Here is a 20,296-nt window from a genome sequence, read left to right on the forward strand (position 1 = left end):
CACACCCTTTTGATTCCCATGTCTTCTTCGATCAAGGCAGAAGAAGGGTAGGATTGTTTTACTAGTTGTTTGTGCAAAGACAGTTTGGGGATGGATAATGCTAGAAAATAGGGAAATCACATCAGCCCATAGAAGAGGGGCAAGGCATGCTGTTGACAGTTGACAAAGGCAGCAGGGTCTGGGGACAAAAGGAGAACATTTGCTGATACCTCTTCTTGTCACTAAACATCTGGTAGAAGCAATGCTTCTAGTAGCCTTAATTTCCATTGTATGTACAAGGCTAGCCTAGACATCAGCCTAAAGTCATTCATCATCTCTTGACAGTCTGCAAAAGAAATCCAGAATTAAGAGGCCTCATTTCACTGCCTGCTGCACATAATGGACAGGGCTCTTTATGTGAGTCCTTTTAGGCAAAGGAAAAAGTCAGCCAGCATGTGTTGATTGTCCAACATGTAAATAGCACGGGGTTAAGCATTAGAGGAGACGCAAATAAGCCAAAATGGTCTCCGCCAATGGAGGGCCTTGCATTTCCACTTTATGTCCCTATTGACTTTCGTTCCAATGTTGGGTTGGGATTTGGTGAGTGTCTCTCTCCTGGCTGTCACGTTTCCTCGGTGGTGGACGTGGCTATGGGTGTGCTTTATGGAGTGCTTGCACCTGCAACTCAGAGGTCCGTACTTTTCCTAGAAGAACACAAAGGAAATGAACTCAAAACAGTCAAAGCAAATTCAGAGATGGGCAGTGGCTCAACCTCTGACTGCAGATACTACAGCAAGGCCCTGTGTTTGCCCAGGCCAGCGTTCCCTGGCGTCTCAACATGGCAATGAGAACCCTCATCCACAGATGAGGTCAAAAACCTAATAATAGAGCAAAACAGTAACTTTAATTTAATGTTCCTTAGGAGGGACTAAAGTATTTCCTTTTGTAAATTGGATCTCAGTGACTTGAGCAAGTTATTCTACATGAACTTCTTCCTCTCTGGTGGTTACCGGCATACCGTGCTATCATGCCGATTATTTTCCCTACAGTCACACTTCTTGACACACACCGAGGCACTCTGGATTGTTGATAGGAGCCCTGGGGGTCGAACATTTCTTTTTCTCTGTCCCTATGTCCTCTGGTTTTCCTCAGTGACTGGTAGCAGTGTTATTGTACAATTGGGTCAGGGTGATCCAGGGTAGACCAAGTTCTGCCTCAGGCTTTATGTTGGCGCCCTATCTTTGTTGATGATACTGAAAACAACAACAACAACAACATCAAAGGGTCTTAGGAGCCAACTAGGGACAAAACAGAACTCTGTCATATATTTTCATCAGTTGGAGGAGAATGACATGCAAAAACCTTGGGATTCTTGTGCCTCCATCTGTCTGACTCTGTTGGGCTAGACCCTGCCCGCCAGCAGATAATAGGATTTGTTTCAGGGCTCCACACTAACACTGGATTCATCCCTCCTTGAAACAGAGCAGAGTCACACTCAGAGCTTCTCTACGTCACAAGGAGGCTTGGAAGAAGATAAAGAGCAGCCTGTGACTCCTACTGCAGCACCTAGCAGTAACGATGGTAAAACCCGCCTGGCTTCCGCTGTGGGTGTCTGCGCGGTGCTGTTGGTGGAGGTGCATCCGTTGACTGTTGTTAATGCTGTTACTTCTGATGAGGTGTGCTGGTGATGGGTTTCTGAGTTCTCTGCTTTGCAGACTTTTTAGAAGCCATTGTACATTAAATGCAACTATATTTCTTAATCTTAAAGGTCGGGTTTCTTAAATTCTAGAGTTATATTGCTTATTTATGATTTATAACTGGCTTATATTGCTCTCTATTTTCCTCTCATTAAGTAATATTATTTTGCCATTTATACTCTGGACCATAAATTGATGGTGCTGGTGAGTAGGAGGCAGAGCCCTCTAGTCAAACAAAAAGATAAAACCCCAGCTCTTTAAAGAATTGCATTGGTTGTTCCAATCTCAGACAACATAGTTTTACCTTTTAATTCAATCATATGTTTCCTCCACTTCATCAAAGGTGGGTCTAATTGAGTAAGAGCTCAAGATTATCACTGTGATAGTTTTAGTGGCGTAAAACTTACCTTAATAACTGAGGCAGATATTACAACAAATGTCTGGGTATTAGGATCACCAGGATCTCTTCCATTGAGTGAGTCCAGATGATGTCAATTGCAAAATATAAATTCTGTGCAAGAGTGTAACAAATCACACTCTCTTTTGCTCTGTGCTCATACATAACAAGTGGAAAACTTTCGCAGCAATTGCGCGTTCTTAAGCCACGCACGCGATGAGTGGCGGTCTTATTGTACAGTTGTGGGTTTACCATTGATTCCACGTCACACAGCTAGCGATGATGTTAAAGGTGGAAGAACAGTTGGAAATCTTCCTGAAGACTCAACTACCTCAGCGGAAGGTGTTCCTCCTCACTCCCCAGACACAAAGGAGCACACAACCCTCCTCCCAGTGACCCCTGCTAACACAGGGGTCCCTACAGGCACTGAAGTTACTACTGTTGGAGACTCTAATGTTCATGTTGACCTTTCCTTATCAGGTAATCGGACCATTTGCTATCTGGTTTGCTTTCTCTATGTCGAAAACAACACATACTTTCGCGTTACAGGGGTCATTTTCTGTGCAGGCTGTGATTGGACTGATCAGTGACATGAGAACGACTTTTGTCATGTTATCATTCTAGTGCAGGCGAACTTAGGTTTAGTTTAGATAAAGAATGCTTTCATTTGCCAGTGTAATTTCCATTTATTTTTGTGACTTGGTTATTATGGTAGAATTTCTTTCTTTGCCTCGTTACTGATCTTGTGATGTATTAAGTTGATCTATGTGAAATTGATGTCTTAGTAGGTCAGAGAAGTTAAATATTAGTTATTTGATTCAGCTAATAGCATGCTGCCTGTTTGTTAAGGTTTTACCCACCATGTGAACAATTTCCACATACTAATACCTTTGCTCTGAAGTCATTTCCTCCTGTTGGTGATGGATTGGTGAATTTTACTTTTGGTGGAGGGCTTGTGGGTAAACCTCTCCTAGTTGTGACGCACTGTTAAAACTTTATGACACAATCTACTATTAATGAATAGGCACCATTTCTCTTGTGGTAATGGCAAAGAGGGGGCTGAAGATGACTTCAGCTGGACCTGGACCTAGAATGAGACATTTTTTCAAGTAAACAGTCCTCCCTCCTTTTGCTTTTCTTTGTTTCTCCTTTTGCATTAAAAAACTAACATTGTAGAAAATGGAACTAGAAGATACTTACTCTGGCTAAGAAGCTAAAATCATATTCTCTCTTCCTGGTGCCAATTATTCAAGTACCTCTCACCACTCAACCACTGAGACCTATTAAAGATCAGTGATTCTAAATAGAGAGTAGTCCCCTCCTTTCATCTGTGGTTTCGCTCTCCACCATTTCAGTTACCCGTGGTCAACTGTGGTCTGAAAATATTACATGGAAAATTCCAGAAATAAACAATTTATAAGTTTTAATTTGTGTCCTATTCATAGTAGCATGATGAAATCTCATGCTGTCCTGCTCTGTCCCCACCAAGGATGTGAATCATCCCTTGTCCAGCGTGCCCACACTATTTATGCTGCCCACCCCTTGGTCACTTCGTAACCATCTCGGTTCTCAGTTTGACCGTCATGAGATCACAGTGCTTGTGCTCAAGTAGTTCTTGTTCTACTCACTCATGCCACATTCACATAACTTTTATTATAGTGTATTGCTGTAACTGTTCTATTTTATGATTAAGTACTGCTGTTAATTTCTTACCATGCCTAATTTATAAATTAAACTTTATCACAGATTTGCATGTATAGGAAAAGAATGATACATATGCTACCAAAATAAATATAGCATTCCCTCCTTATTCCCTGGGGATATGTCCTAAGTCCCCCATGGATGTGTGAAAACTGCAGATAACACTGAACCCTATATGTGCCAAATTCTTCCCCTGCCCAAAGAAGAATAAAACTGATGAGAACTCAGTACACAAAAGAGACGACAGCTGCGATGCTCTGACTGATGTGGAGACGGAACTCCCAGAATGCCACATGCATGGTCTCCTTCCTCTGGGATGCCCGTCCCAGGCTTCAGGGAAATTAGTCCTAGAAAATTCTGACCTTGGCAATGTTGGCCAGACAGAACCCATCACACCCTTTGGTTCTTTATTCAGAGTGGTTTGCCCTCAATTATTAAAAATTCCAAGTGTCATTGTCAGTATTCTTCTATAGAGATGACTCTTAGGGCACTGCCTAATTCCTCTTGGCAAAAATAAGGCCTGTCATACAAACCAATGAATTAAAGTTTAAATGGCCATTTTAATAGTCACGGTAGTCTAGAAGGATCACATAGACTATCTGTTAGTAAAGAAGATACTTTTTCCAACATTGATACCCACATACTCTCATTTCTTCTACATTCTCTCTGGTACCAACCAATTTTCCATGGTTCCCCATGGATTACATGCTCAGTAAGTGATCCAACTCTCATTTTTGGTTTTCTTCCAAAACATTCAGATAACTGTTCATTTCTTCCAAAACATTTTTCTCGGTCTTTTTACTTAATCTTAAAAATTTAAAACACTTGGAATTGTGGTGGTGGTGGTGGTGGTGGTGGTGGTGGTGGTGGTGATGGTGATGGTGATGATGGTAGTAGTGATGGTGGTGGTGGTGATGCCAATGGTGGCATGGGAGTATCAGTGCTGGCATTTCAGCAAATGCTGTTTTTCATTATTCTAACCATCAGCCAAGGAACAAAGCAATCTGTCTCCTCTATGTAATTACATGCCACCTACGTCCACCTTACAGGAAATGGTGGTAATCAGGCTATGGTATATTCCTTATAGGTACCTTTATAATGGGTGAGTATAGCCATTTTATGAAACCATTGTCCTGTTTTGTGTTGTTTTAAGATTCAAGTGTAGTTTTGAAAAATGTGTGGGGACGAGGGAGAAAACCAAGAGTTTCCATGTGCTAAATCCAAGGTCTGACATGTAGATCCAGAGTTCGGCAGTTCATGAAGTCACAATTTAAAGCCTGTCCGTGATGGATGTTTGAGACGACGGATTATATTAACTCTTGGTGTTGAAAATGCAGATTTCATTTTTGGAAAATATTTCTATTTGAAACATATTCTGATTAGTCACATGTTAGCTATCATTTCTCCATTTCTTTTTCACTTATTTTCAGACTTTTAAAAAAATCAGCAGTTGACTTTTCTCTTTGAATCTTTACATAATTCATCCCCAAGATCCTTCATTGCCCACCAAAACCTTTTTCTATTCCTTGCCTCAGAGAACTCTCTTTGGATATCTCATGCCCTCAGCCACAGAGCACACCCATTCCCAGTGATCACGTGTCCTAATTCAAAGCCTGTGGTCTCTATTTCAAAGACACAGTATCAAACCCCAACCTCAGACCTGTGAAGGCATCATATTTCTGTTTGCATGTTACAGTTGTGAGGTTTCTATCAAAGCCATACTTCCTGTGGTCATCCTTGATGGTCTGTACTGAACTAACCTCCTTAATTTTGATGAAAATTCTAGCACACTCATCAGCGGAGTAAGAAATGAAGTAATTAATAATGTGAACCCATTCAAGGCTTCTTTGCCATCATTTTGCTTCCCTTTAAAAGACTGAGCTTTGGGATGAACGCAAAGCACATGCAAATGCAAACGTGAGGAAATGCAGGTGGCAGTGTAACTGGAACACACAGCACTGAACCTTCTCTGATTGCTCCTTACAGGAGATCAAGACTCAACTTCTGACTCCGCCGGGAGGCACCATACCACCCACGGATCCAAAGCAGATGGTGAGTTTGAGCTGCTTCAGTCATTGACTGTCAGAATCATTGCACCTGCTGATAGTTAGTGACGTAGGAGTCAGTGTCCCTGGAAAAGGGGTTCTCACACTTCCTTAGCATGCATCGCAATCATGGGGAGGGCTCATGAAATCACACTGCTGTGCCTGTCCTTCAAGTTTCTGATTCTGCGTGTCTGGGGTGGAGCCTGAGCACTTTTAGTGCTTTTAGTAAGCCCTGTAGTGATGCTGATAATGCTAAAGCTAGGTGTGTACTCTCAGAAGTACCGCTTTGGAGAGAATTCTTCCATTTGAAAGGATCAGGGAGAATCCAAGCAGGGTCTCAATTCAACATTGGACTACACCAGAGTGATTAAAAACGTGTGTTTTGGAATAAGAATGGCTTGGTTTGACCCCAGCTCCTCCTCGTACAAACTGGGGATGTTGCTTAAAGGATCTGAGACTCAATTTCCTAATCAATAAAATTTGGATAATAATTATTGTAGTGTATCAGGTTGGACCATATTAAACAGTCGGTCTACAGTCAAATATGAAATTAAACGTATTTCATATGTTTCACCTATAGCTAACTCATTTAATCATCCTTCATACCCTGCACCCTACATAAGTACTGTTATTATCCCAATATTACAGAGGACACTAAGGCTCAGAGACACTAAGCAACTTAGCTGAGTTGACATGACTAGTGAGGTGAGTGGTGGAGCCCCATTTCAAATCCAAAGGTCTCGTATCACCTCTCATAAGCACAGTCTGGAGGAAGCACTTCGTAATGACCATAATTACCACTAGGCATGCATTATTAAATGGATTCCTATTTGCTGTGACTCACATGTCGTGCCTGGAAACGTTACTCCAGGCAGCAAAAGTCTGACATGAAGCAGGTTTACTTGTGACCACAAACATTGGGCCTGTGCTCGTGCTGTCATACCCAGGTGTCCCTGAGCATCATCAGTCCAGGTGGCCCCACGCAAGCCAGGTCTTCCTTATGAACTATGGTCCTCCCCTTCATGCTTCCGTTGCAAGCGGGGTTGCCTCCAGACTGAAACATTCACACTATTAAAGCAAAATGAAGGTGGATACTTACATGGGAGTTTTGGTGATAACCATTTACATAACAGGCCAGGGATGTGGGGGCTCATTGGAAATGCTTCTACAACAAGAACAGAAGTCCCAGGCTCTCTGGGGACCTGGGTAGGGCATTGAGCCTTTCCCAACCTCCAGTTCTTCACTTGAAAAAAGGGATTAGAACCCTGGCCTCAGTTACCTCCTAGAGTTCTTGTGAAAAACACGAGGAGGTAGCAGGAATTTGAAAGGATTTTGGAAATGATAGGGAATTGTTACTAAAAGGCAATGCTCTGTAAAATCAAGAGACCCCAGCTACTCCAAGGGTGCAGCAGAGGCATCACCGAGGAGCTGGTTGGAAATGCAGAATCCTCAGCCATCCTAGACCTCCCGAATCACGATCCTCCCTGCCCCACTAGGCAGCTTGTATAGATTAAGGCTTGAAAAGCATGGTCCTAGACTGCTTTTCTCATAGTTTAAAGCCTGTCGAATTATTTTCATGTACACATCTCAGATTGGGTCTCATCTCCAAACTGCAGTATTGAGTGTTCCCCTTCGCAGAACTTGCTTTCCCCGCCAGCCCTTCCCGAGCTACATTTGCAGGGCTCTGAGGGTGCAAGGCAAGACCTGCTGTATCTCTTCCATCTCCTCGGCTTTTGCTTGAAGTGAAAACCAAGTGGGTGGGAGCGGTCTCTTTTGTTTGACTCCTGTGCAGGTGTCTGTTGTTCAAACAGGAGGTTGCATCTGGCTGTACACACGCCCAGATCTTTCCTTGCTGCGAGCGCTTTTGGTGGAAAGTAGAAATAAAGAAATTATGATCCACTAATGGCCTCCCTTTCAAATATCAAAGGCTGCTGTGAGTCAGGGAAAGACCAGTGAGAGCGACTGTAGATCTGAGGGGGTTTGGAAGGCCAAAGAGCTCCAGTTTAAATGGCCAGTATCCCATGACGAGGGCAGGTGACCACCTGCCCATGATCAAGGACTCTGGCCGGCAGCTAGAGAAAGTGTCCTGGACTTCTTCTGAGGTCCAGAAAGGGAGAGACCGCTGTCAAACTGGCATGGGGTATGTTGGAATGGCCAAACGTATGGTAACACTTGAGTTTAATAAAAATGTCAAATTGCTTAACGAAGAGCCACCCTACCCAAAATGACCACCCCGATCAGGACTTCAGTGTCTTTTGTGCCCAGCTGGAGGGTTGGCTACCTTCGGAACACATTTCCTGGGAGGCCCAGTCACCTCCCTGCACAGGCTGCCCCCCAAGCAGACACCCCTGTTCTGTTTTGTTTTCCTCCCTTGCAGACCAGAGGGATTCTGCCATGGGGTTCCTTTTAGTAGGGAAACTAGAGTTCATTTTGGTGGGGTCTTTTACATTTTTGTTGTGAGCAGTGAGGGAAGCATAAAAAAAAAAAAAACAGAAAGAAAACACAGAGCTTTCATTTGGGTGAGTCTCTTCACCAGCCTCCTGTTCTGACTTGTGGATTCTTTGTGTTGCAATGCTTCCTCTCAGCTGGAAATTTTTTTTGTTTGCTTCCTTATTTTGTTTTGTAGCAGAGGAAAATGTTCATTCTTCAAAAACAAAGCACGGTTCGATAATATGTTAGCAGGTTTCAACAGTAGATCAGTCTGATTGAACCGAACTTTTCTGAGATCGCTTTCTTGGAGCGCTTTATAAATGCCTGTGGCTTGAATGTGTAAATAGCTTTGCAGTGATGCGGAGGCTGGCCCCATGCGCCACTCTGTAAGCCTGGTTATGCATGGGTTTTTCATAGATAGAAAGGGCCATGGCTCCCCAAACTCTTATTTTATAATATTTATGTTCGCTTCTATGACGACATGTGATTTTAAGATTTTCTTTGGCCTTTCTGGAGCATGTGAATCCCTTAGGAATCTCGCTAACATGAAGATTCTGGTTTGGTAGGTCTGGGGTGAGGCCTGAGATTCTGTGTCCCCAGCATTCTCCCACGCGATGCCCATGCTGCTGGCCCAGTGACCCCGCTTTGAGTAGCAAGGTCCGAAATTAAAAATAGAAAATAACTGCACACCATTACCAGTCTCATGTACCCCTTCGAGCCTCTGTAGAATTATGATAAAGTGGATTCTAGCATCACCCCAATTAAGAGTAAGAAAATTGAGACTTGGAGAGGGCCAGTTGAGCCAGCACAGGTTACTAGCGAGGAGCAGAAGCAGGACTTGAATCCAGGGTGGTCCCGCCCTGGAGCCCAAGGGCTTAAACATCGAACAACAGTGCTGCTCTAAAGTCTCGCATTCTTGATGAAAAATATCATTTTCAAACCTTAGCCTGAATCAAACTGCAGTTTTCTGAGGAGATCTCTTACTTGTGGCACCTTATCAATGTCTGTGGCTAGGATGTGTAAGTAGCTTCGCAGGACGCAGTGGCTGGCCCCGTGGGCTGCTCTGTAAGCCTGGTTCTACGTCCCAAACTTTGTCTGAGAGATGTTTTTCTCCTTAGGACACTCCAGTGGCAGCCAAGGAGGTGGGGCCAGCACGACCTCTGGTCCTATCAGGAAACCTCAAATCCCAGGTGAGTTTCGAGCTTTGGGAGGAAAATGATGCTAAAAGCAGATCTCTCTGAATGTCCCAGAGAGGAAGAAGCAACCAGTTTGAAAGCACAGCTTCCTAAATGTCCAACCCCTGAAACTGATTGATCCTCTTTGCAAGCTAAAGATGAATACAAGCAAAAGAGAAGAAACAATGGAACGTTTTTGCCCAGGATCCATAGATTGGCTGAGTTCATATTCACGCTTGTCCCTGGTCTGTCCCAGTGCAGTGCCATGTTAGTTCCTAAAACTTCCTCCTCAAAGGAGTGATCACCCAGGGGACTCCAGGTCACAGCCAGGTCCCTACTGTCCCAATGCAGTTGCCCCTTCATGTCTGGGGTTGGGGAAGACATGCACGGAACTCCCCTGACATTGCAGACAGTGCACTGAGTGGAGTGAAAACAGTCTTCTGGCCCCCAAGCTACTTTTTCCTCAAAGGACAGTACTCACTGATCCAGACAGGGGATAGTTTCAGAATATGTTACATGTGCAACGAGGGGGCTGAGACAGCTGGCTCTCTTGAGTGTCGAGATTTCAATTTCTTGAAGCAACTGCTTTATTTGACTTGGGTTCAAAGTTGAGCATTTATAAAAGGGGGATTACAAAAATGGAAGGGTTTTCCTAGGGTTGCAAATTATCCTTTTAACTCCCCACCCTTCTGAGGTCTCCAAACTGAGCCTTCCATGGGGAAAGGGAGGGATGTGGCATGTGCCTGCCCCCTGCCTCAGCTGGCCCGGGCACCGCCGGAGGCAGAGCACACGAAGAGGGGGCGGGCTGCCCAGAGGACGGGGTGGGTGTGATGCAGGGTTCTCTCCAACCTGGGTGAGTGGGAATGCGGGGCATCTCTGAGCTAGAGACGTGGGACAGAAAAGAAACAGTTCTCTTCTGTCGACGTCCCCACCTCCTGACTCACATAACCAGGTAGAGGTTAGGCAGAGGCAGCACTGAGCAGGAAATCAGAGGAGAGCCAGGACCCCCAAAGATGAATGGATGGTGAATGACTGTCCATCTTCCCTGTTTCCCAAGCTCAGTTCATCGCACAGATACATGGCCCACTTGGCAACTGAATTTATTCAGGTTGTCAGGTCATATCGTAATACATTAAAGCTTGATTTAAAAACACGTATATGGTGTTTTTGTTAGTCCATGAGCGATGCATTAATTATTGCAGACATTTTAGAAAATGCAGTTTTAAAAAAGGACAAAAATATAAATCACTTATTATCTACCTCACCATCCAGAAATACCGTGGTTACCATTTTCATATATGTCCTTCCTGTCATTTTTCAATGTAATTTATATATAAAAATGTAATTATACCATACATGCTATTTAGTAAACTACCGTTCTTGACTGGCTGGCCATAGCTCTCCAATGTCATTAAATATTAGTACATATATAGTGCATAATACAAGGAAAGTACTCTAATTTATTCCATCTAGTTTATTCCTTATTGCTGGATATTAGGTTGTTTTCACCTTTTTCTATAAATAGCTCAGTAATAAACATCTTCATAGCTAAGTCTAAGGCCCTATAATTTCCTGGAGGTGTAACTGCTCCATCAAAAGCGTGTGCACTTTGAAGGCTTGTGACGAGTTTTGCCAAATGACTCCGCAGTGAATGTGCGCAAGTTCAAACACCTACAGGGGTGTCCTCCTTCCCGCTCACTAGTGCGTGGCCTCCATTTTTAGGTGGATGCTCTTAGGTAGGAAAGGACTCTTCCTTTCAGGGGAAGAATACATTTCTTTCAGTTTACTTAACAATTACACCAAGGGCATCTGCAAGTCTCAACAGGTCATTCTACATATTTTTGGAAACATGTTCTCCTGGAGACACTTGGAAATTCTGACTGGTGGTGAGAGATTAAAACAAGAGGCCAGCTGGACAAACACCTATGGAAAAACTGCTTTTCCAGCATTATTTGCCTGCTGGCTGGGCCGTTTGGTCCGACTCATCTGTAGTGCCGACTATGGTTCTCCTTTGGACCAGGTCGGTTTTGTGAAGCGTGTGTTTGTTTTCCCAATTTCATGGGTGTCTTCTCCTTTGCTCGCACCAGAATGGCTGATCATCTTGGCTTCCCTCTTGGCCCTGGCTTTGATTCTTGCAGTTTGCATCGCCGTCAACAGCCGAAGAAGGTAAGGGAATGCTCCTCGGGGACTTTGACTCTGGAGGGGCGTCACCTAGACTTAGGCTGTATGTCCTTGCTGCTCAGGGGAACCAGTAGTTTCAGCACCCTGGGGGCTTGTTAGAAATGCAGAACTTCAGGCCCCACCCAGACCTCCTGTATCCGAATCGGTTTGGACCAGGTCTCAGAGATTCATGGACCTGGTAGAGTTTAAGAAGCCCTGTTCTGGCACATTCTTTGGAAAAAAGACTGTAATTATCTGGACCACCGCTTTTGAACAGTGGTTGAATCTCTTGGGGATCTCCATTATTTGGGGGTTAAAACCCACCCAAACTTTATCTGATGAATTATGAGCGATCTCACCAGAAAGGCATAAAAGTATATACTCATTCATTGATTTATGAAACATATATTTGTTAAGTGCATTCACAATACACAAAAACACCATATAAAGATCCGGGGATTGGTCATCCCCTGTCTGAGGCCCATGGAACTTTCTAGAACCCTTACCTAGAACAGGCATTGAGTTTGTGCGTTTGTTTTGGTTTTTGTTTATTTGTTTGTTTTCTGTAAGGACACTGTTTTCTGTTCTCTGGGAGCAGCAGTTGAAAGGATGGTCCCCCTTCACTCCTCCCCCAGCCAAGGCCTATTGTTCCGGAAGTTATTTAAACAGCACACACACCTGGCTGAGCTGTGACCAGGCTCCGGAAATAACGCCATGTGAAGTGAAGTAAAGAAAAATTCTAGCAACAGAGAAAATGAACTTTGACCAGGGTACTCCACAAATACTGGTCCAAATCTCTTGCTTAAGATGCTTTCAAGAGGCGTTATTTTTCTCTGAGCGCATGCTTCGGAACATTAAACCTTTTGTGAGTGTCTCTTGAGGTTTCTCATAAAAGGTAAAAAAATCTTATTTCCAAGTGAGGTCACCTTTATGGTGTCACTAGATCATATAACAGGCTAGAAAACCCCACTAGACTTGGGAGAAGAAAATGACAGAATCTTTCTCACTGACTTTTGGAAAATAACAAATACCAGGTTCCATTGCTGTGTGCAGCCCAGGCAGTATTGCTAATTATCTGAAGAAACGAAATAAGGCTGTCTTACCCAGGTACAAGTTAATAAAAGTGCTCTCTTACAGCCGAACAGCTGTGTTGCTATCTGTGTGTTTGAGGGTATAATAAAAATAATTAGTCACGGCAGCTGATTGTATAAGGAACAAAAACTAGGAAAGGCAATCTTAAAGCCCCTTTTAGTCGTCTTCGGCGACTAAATGGAAAGATATTTTTTTAAAGTTGAATTTAAATAATGTAACTTAAGGGACCCCTTCCAAAGAATCTTTATACTGGCCCTTGGCTTCCTTATTTTCTCTTAGGTAACTTTTGCTCCATTAAATATGAATTTCCTATTGTTGGGAATCAGTCCTTTCGTCCCAGGCCCTAGAAAGTATTGCCCCTGCTCACACACACAGTCCATGAGTTCTGCACGTGTCACCACAGAAGCAGTGGCCCTTGATGTTGTCGACATGCGGGGGGGACCTCAGAGAACCATCACAACTGTGCCCCAGAGGAGCTGGGGTCCATGCAGTGTGACTGCTTAGCTCACGTGTCACTGCCCATGACGTCAGCAGTGAAAACAGGCCCCGTTACTGCCCTCCCCCTCCCCCGAGACCAGCAGTCACCCTAGCAACAGGCAAACAGGGACTCGTGGGATCCAGCACAGGGAGTGTCTCACCAGGAAAGGAGCTGCTTGGATGCCCTAAAATGTCCTGATCTCATCACCACAAACAGACTTGCCAGGCAGCTAAAAGATGGTTCTGGCTTCACAGGCCCCTTCGGTGCACTTGGGTCGCTCAAGTTGCCAGCCTTTTTCTAATCCTCGTAAGGGCCGGGCCTTACTGCTTCGAGCACTGCGAGTTAGAGAGATGCAGAATCCTGTGTCCATCAAAGGAAGTCTGGTTAAAACCAGGGACCTACGACAGGCCTGTGTCTATTTGGGAAACACCTTCTAAGGGGCAGCTGTAACTGTCAGCCCTGAGTAAGAGAAAGAGAAGATTCGAAACAAAAAGAATACCATCCTTTCCCTAAAAGAGTCTTGAAGTTCCGTGGCAATATTGGCCTCTTGGATTTGAGTCCTCTCAAATTCATTGAGCACATACTCTGTGCCAAGCACTGTTAAATGAATTACGGTTAAGAGGTAAAAGTGAAAAAAACATTAGTCACTGAAGGTGACGTTCAAGGGCTGACCACTGGTTCCCATGACAGTGTCATCTGAGTGGCATCACCTTAAAGGTGCTGACTTCAAGGTCCTGTTATTTCGTTAGCTTTTCCCATCCCTCTCATAACCCATGCCACCTTCTCTTGCTGTTCTTCATGTAACCAGAGTCCTTGAATTGCAACTTGCCAATGAAAAGTGTACTTTATTCACTGTCTTTAAGAGCAAACAATGGTTTTCGGAGTCCATTGGATTGGTAGGTAGACATTCAGTGAGACCCAAGAGAAGAAGTTAAGTGCCTTTTCTTTCAAGAATTTACCCGATTTGTATGGAGAGGGGGGAAAAAATGGGAGGGCCTGACCAGAAAAAGGCTTCACAAAGCGAGAATGATTCAAGAATGTTTCTGCACCGCTTGTGCAGAAGAGGCCTCCGCCGGATTTCCCTCTCGTGGAGATAAGCGTCTGTCCTGCAAGACCCAGTGGGGAGTCACCCACCCGCTACTCTGCAGGCCCCCTTTCTGACGTTCCAGGACTTGGAATGTCTGCCTTCCCTCGAGCTGCAGTCCAGCTCTCCGTAGTCTGTGCCCGCCCAGCCTCCTTCCGCCCTCGAGAGCAGAGCTGTCCGACAGCGCTTTCCGCGGTGGCAGAGAGGTTCCACACCTGTCCTTCCTGTCCCACACACAGCCACGAATCACGGGTGGCTACCGAGCACTCCCGATGTGGCTAGTTCAACTTCAGTGAATTTTAAATATTATTTTATTTTCACTAGTTTAAATTTAAATAGCCATGTGTGGCTGGTGGTGACCGTATTGAATGACCTGGCGCTAGCACAAAGCAAAATAAACCTCGAAATATCTGTAAGGGTCTCCAGGTAGAAGAGACATAAGAGCGGTTGTTAAGTTACCCACCCTCACCCCTCACAAGTCTTTCCAGAGAAATTCCTTCATGCTCTAAATGCATGTTACCTGGTTTCTAAACCCCACGGAGTCTGCCCACCCTCTCCTGGCAAGGCTCCAGCCTGGGTCCATCCACGTCTTGTGGTCTAATGCCTGAGATTTAAAGGGAAAGGATATAAAGGCAAGATGCAGTTCGGTGGAGATCTCTGACCTTCGGACTCAATCTAAGTCGCATGACACCAACCCTGCCCTCGCTAGTGGTGCAGCCTCGGACAGCAGCCTGGACTTCTGGGACTCAGTCTCCGGTCCACATAAGGAAAAGTTTGGGCTAAATGACCTTTGAAGTCCCTTCAGTGCTAATAATGTTACTTTTAACATTCCTCTAACTGAGAAAGGTGAAAAAAATAGGACATGTCTTTTAAACGTACTTATAAATCAGTACTTATAAATGCCTGGAGCACCACATATCGGACGGAGTCATTTAAGAGCACCATCCTGCCGGCCTGAAAGAACTCAGGCAGGTAACAGAGACGCATGAATCCAAAGGGAAGCATGGGCAGGGCAAAGCCCCAGCACCGCATTCCTGGGCCCTACAGGTCAGAAGTCACCCGCCTTCCCAGTCAGCTTTTTTTATGTCAGTAGCATCAGTCCTCACTTCACCCCCATGCGCAAGCTTTTCTTTATGCTTATAAATCCCTTTCTTGCAATATTGCATTCAACTTCTCAAGCACCCATTAGGTAGTCAATGGGGATTACTCTAACAGGACGCCTTTCTTCCAAAGCACGCCCGAAATACCACGTGAGAATCTAAAATCATATGAGCAGCATTCCACCTTTTAAGTCATCTTCACAGTACATGTGACAAGGGGGTGGAGGCAGCTGCAGAAACAAGCAAAACCCATTTTATGCGGTGCTTGTTATTTCCAGAATCACAGCCAGTGATTCTTAAACACTTGCTGTGTTCCAGACACTGTTCTACGTGATTGTCCATGGCTTTGGCTTCCTCACCCCACAGCGTTGATAAAAGCAACAAATAAAATAATAGTAGACTCGTAGATGCAGTGCCAGGCTGTGTTTTGAGGGTTTTCTACAATCGTGTGAAAGTGGTACTCTAAGTAGCCTGAGATTACGGATACGCAAGCTGAGGCTCAGAGAGCATGAGTGAGTTGTCCCAGGTCACACAGCGGTAAGGTCTCCAAACCGGGCCTCCGGAGCCCTTGTCCTTGTTTGTGTGGCCCGCGTCCACACTCCCAGTCCGGATCTGCAGCCGGGTCAGGCATTCTTCCCTCTGCCCTCATCAAGCGTCCTGCCAGTGGAGACAGGATCTAACTCCTGTTGAGGAGGTATAATTTCCTTTTCCCCCAACAAGGGATTAAAGTTTACGGCCGTGGCAGTTCTAGCAGGAATGGCCCACGGTCATGAATAATAGAAGCCTTGTCTCTATAACTCCAAATATCCAGCGGCAAAGTGAACAATTCCGACTTCATACTGTTTGCAAATCTCCAGATGGCTGGCAGCCTGAATAGAGTTGGGCAGAGTCCAGGCTTTTGGTCATAAGGGCCTGGAGTTGAATATTGACTCTGCCTGTTACTCGACGTATGACCTCAAGTTAGCTCTTAAACCTCCCGGGGCCTCAGTTTCCACCGAGGGGAAAAACAGCTGCTTTGTGGGATTATCGTGTGGATTGCGCGAAATTACATGTAAGGCACTTGGTGTACAGGAGGTGTCCTCAGCATGTGGCTGTCACTTGGGAGGCGGAGGGGTAGTTGTGAGGCTCTGCCATTTTGCTCCCATGAAACACAGCCTGACTTCTGGGTGTGCAGCAGTGATCGTGTTACAGGAAAGAGGAAGCACTGCGTCAGGCCGCGTGGGGTGAGACAGTGCTTGGACACCGGGGGTGTCCCGGGTGCACTGGGGTGAGGCCAAGGTCATGCTCTTCCACAGAAGACCTGCATTTAAATCTTAAGAACTATCACTGAGAAACCTTTACGTAACAGTAATGTCACAAAAAAAAACTTAAAGTAACTGAAATATTTGCCTCGTGTAGTTAGCTCAACCTCCTATAACCAGGGTTACATGGAAAGGTAACCAATGCTAGGGAACGATCAGTGTGGCCTTATACTTCTGGAAAAATGGTGTTAGATTCTTCTCCATGCATGCAATAATAATCCCGAAAAGGCCAACAGAGTGTTGACTGCCAGAGGAAGTAATGGGATTTTCTTTAATACACAAACCAGAATGATTTACAATCATCGTGTCGATGGTTTCTCTGGGTCTGCAGAAATTGCTAAAGCAGTGAGAAGGAAAAACCATTTCCGTTGCACAGTGCGGTGAAAGGAGAATTGGAATTGGGGAGTCAGACACTCCAGGGGTTGAGTTCTGATCTTTTATTACTTGCCGAGTAACCTGGGGCAAGGCACTGAGTTCTTGGAGCCCCAGCTTTTCTCACCCGTCACAGCACTGGCTTCCTGAGTTGTGACCCTGGTGCTCCACCTCAAGTGTGCATCAGAAGCCCCTTGAAGGCTCCTGAAACCGTAGATCCTGGGCCCTGCTCCTAGAGTTCCCTGATTCAATATGTCTGGGGTAGGACCGAGAATTTGCATTTCTAACGAGTTCACAGTGGATGCTTTTACTGCCAGTTTAGGGGCCCTCACCTTAAAGAGGTGAAACATGCATGCTAAGATTGTTATAAACCATACCGATAATGACCATGATGGTGACGACTGCATCATTGCACCCTTGTCTCACGTGATCTTTCAATTATTAGGTGTGGGCAGAAGAAAAAGCTGGTGATCAACAATGGGAATGGAGCTGTGGAGGACAGAAAGCCAAGTGGACTTAACGGGGAAGCCAGCAAGTCTCAGGAGATGGTGCATTTGGTGAACAAGGAGCCGTCAGAGACCACAGACCAGTTTATGACAACCGACGAGACGCAGAACTTGCAGAACGAAGACGTGAAGATTGGGGCGTAATACCTACACCATGGCCTTAGAAATCATATATAATCTTTACAGGGAACTGGGACATTTACAGATGCAATGTGCTACTGATTATTTCATTGCAGTTTTTTTTTTACATAAAATTTTCTACTCCTTTTTGTTTATTGTGCTTTGTTTTTTGAAGTCAATCCAACGTATAAAAATAGCATTGCTTTCTGAAATGAAGACCCAATTAACAATTGGCAAGAATTTGACTGTTTCAGTTCCCGCCTCGAAGCCGCTCCCTCCCTGGGGTGTGCTATGGATGGCTTCTCACAAAAACCACACGTATGTCTTTCCTATCCCTAACCTTCCCTTCATCCCACCTCCCAGGTGACAGACACATGCTAAGGACATCCCCAGAGCTAAAAGGAATTGGTTCTGGGAGGACATCTGAATGAGTCCATGTCACCTCTTCAGGGGCCCAATGCCTAGGCATCGCCTTTCCAGTGTGGGAGGGATCGGGTGTACTGGTTACACATACCCTCCTACAGACCCCCTGGAAATTTCTCATATGCTTCTGAGAATGCCCAAAGGGTAAAGCTATTTATCTGTAGTGAGCTATTTATCTGATTTTGAAATATTAAACCCTGGAGGTCCTTTGATTAGTATGGTTTTTTGTTGTTGTTGTTGTTCCTTTATCAGAGGCCTAAAGGGGTTTAAGCTGATTTATAATAAACATCTTTCCTTCTTCCACTTTTACCTTTGGTGCTGTGATCCTTCAGTGTCTTAACCCCAGCCAGGTCTGGGTCCCCATAGCTCATCGCAAACCCATGAGAGCGTCTCCCTGAAAGACTTCATCCCGGAGCTGAGTCCCTGCGCAGGCTCCCTCCCGCAGCCAGTCTCACAGAAGATCAGGGAAGACAGCGCTGTTTTCTTTCCCAAGCTCCAGAGGCTTTCTGTCTTGTCCTGACACAGAACTGGGACAGCAGGAGCTTTGACAGCTTTTATGCTTTAATGGCCACCTGTGTTCCCCCCAAAAGGCTGTGGGAAGTCACAGTACATCTGCATGACTTTCCTTAGTGGTGGCCTGTTTCATGGACGCTGACCCCATTAGTGATGGCCAAAAACAATAAGGAAGTGGCTTTTGCCCTCCTGTAATCAAGGGAGAAATAGTGGAAAGGGAAGAAGGCATAGACACTAGCCAACGGGTTGGCACAGATGAGGGGAGTTGGGGGAGTGAACTGTATCGGTACGGCTTGAGTATTTTTATGTCTGTATTTGTTTATACTTCAACATTCCCATTGTCTGTCCCCAATGAAGTTGCTACTCAGAAAGTTAAGTGCCTGGGGAATCTCTCAAAAGTTTGCAGGGTTTCCCACCATTGGAATCCTATCACCAGATACCAGGTTTATGGCCAAATAAGAGCTTAACGTCTTTATCCCTTGCATGGCAAGTCCTCTGCGGTCTTTACTCTTAAATTCAGAAGGCCCTGTTCGTCCCGGAGCTTTCAAACGCTACTTGTGTTGGAAGAGATTGGATCTATAAAGTCAGAGCCCCTATAAAATGGGACCTTATTCCTTAGACACCCCATAAAAAGTTATCTGGTGCCCAAACTAACGTGCTTGACTGGAAATGTGTCTCAAACAAAAAGAAACAGAAGGAGGGGGAGAAAGAAGACTAGGAGGAGGATGAGGAAGAGGAGGAGGAAAAAGGAGGAGGAGGAAGAAGAGGAAAAAGAGGAAGAGAAGGGGAAGGGAGAGGAGGAGGAAAAAGAGGAGGAAGAGGAAGGGGAGGATAAAGGGTAGGAGGAGGTGGAGGATGGAGGGGAGGAAGAAAAGGAAAAAGCTCCCACATAAATTAGGGCTGAACTTACACGAGGAGTTGATTCTGAAGGAGATAGTTAAAGGCGAGAAGCCTGCTTCCTGCATTCATTTCCAACCTCTTTTCTCTCTCCCGTACACCTTCACAACCCCGTTCCTGCTGTGGTCTTTGAAACCCCCTTTTCCTTCTCCTGCCTGGTTTTGTTTTTATTTTCATGTTGAAAGAAAAGAAAATGGACATGTGGTCACTCTGTTGTTCCTGCCACTAGTGTCTAAGTGCCTTCTGTTGTGCAAGACCTTTCCTGGCTCTTGAACCTGAACACCACAAGCCACTGTGGGATCGGGTCAAGGAGGGCTACTCCAGGCCCCCACCTGTCCCCCAGATTCTCTTTAAGGCCATAGATAGGCATTCAAGTCTCATGGCTAAGGATGGTTTCCCACTCCTTCTGGATATTCCCAACAAATAGGCTGAGAGAGAAGACTTTTTTCCTACTTTATTTTGGAATTAAATACGATCTTTCCTTTTATTATGTTGTGGTCCCCCACTTGGGTTTGCCTTTGTGTTCTCAAAGTGGGACTAGGGGAACTCTAGAACTTCTGTCTTATAGGTGCACTCCACCTACAATATTGCCCGAAGGCCATGGACCAGGATGCACTGTGTCCCATTGGACATAATGGCATAACTCTGGAAGCACAGCTTGACTGCACATCATTCCTACACATCAGCCCAGGTGACCTGGGCTAAGTCATTCAACTGGGCCTTGTTTGTATTAGTAAGGAGCCAGCATTTCATTATTTTGCAAAGCTTAAGAGAGCAAAGATGAAAGCTCTCCAAAGCTCAGAGCGTACAATGTAATTTGTCCTAT

At 45.0% G+C, this 20,296-nt stretch overlaps 1 protein-coding gene across 21 annotated transcripts in view; it reads left to right on the forward strand.

Moving 5' to 3' along the window:
- The window catches only part of CD44 (CD44 molecule (Indian blood group)), an 86,609-nt gene extending 68,004 nt beyond the window's left edge, over window positions 1-18,605 (forward strand). For 13 of the 21 annotated variants that reach the window (XM_036029227.1, XM_036029224.1, XM_036029226.1 and 10 more), the window contains 6 exons: window positions 1,462-1,560; window positions 2,347-2,553; window positions 5,761-5,826; window positions 9,368-9,439; window positions 11,512-11,590; window positions 17,457-18,605. In XM_036029227.1, the coding sequence (XP_035885120.1) occupies window positions 1,462-1,560; window positions 2,347-2,553; window positions 5,761-5,826; window positions 9,368-9,439; window positions 11,512-11,590; window positions 17,457-17,661 (728 nt within the window). In that variant the 3' untranslated portion in view covers window positions 17,662-18,605. The remainder of the gene's footprint in view (window positions 1-1,461; window positions 1,561-2,346; window positions 2,554-5,760; window positions 5,827-9,367; window positions 9,440-11,511; window positions 11,591-17,456) is intronic. The other 8 variants (XM_036029228.1, XM_036029225.1, XM_028517357.2 and 5 more) reach the window with 3 other exon arrangements.
- Window positions 18,606-20,296: the final 1,691 nt, after the last annotated feature.

The sequence above is a fragment of the Phyllostomus discolor genome, chromosome 6, assembly GCF_004126475.2.
Source record: "Phyllostomus discolor isolate MPI-MPIP mPhyDis1 chromosome 6, mPhyDis1.pri.v3, whole genome shotgun sequence".
Taxonomy (NCBI): domain Eukaryota; kingdom Metazoa; phylum Chordata; class Mammalia; order Chiroptera; family Phyllostomidae; genus Phyllostomus; species Phyllostomus discolor.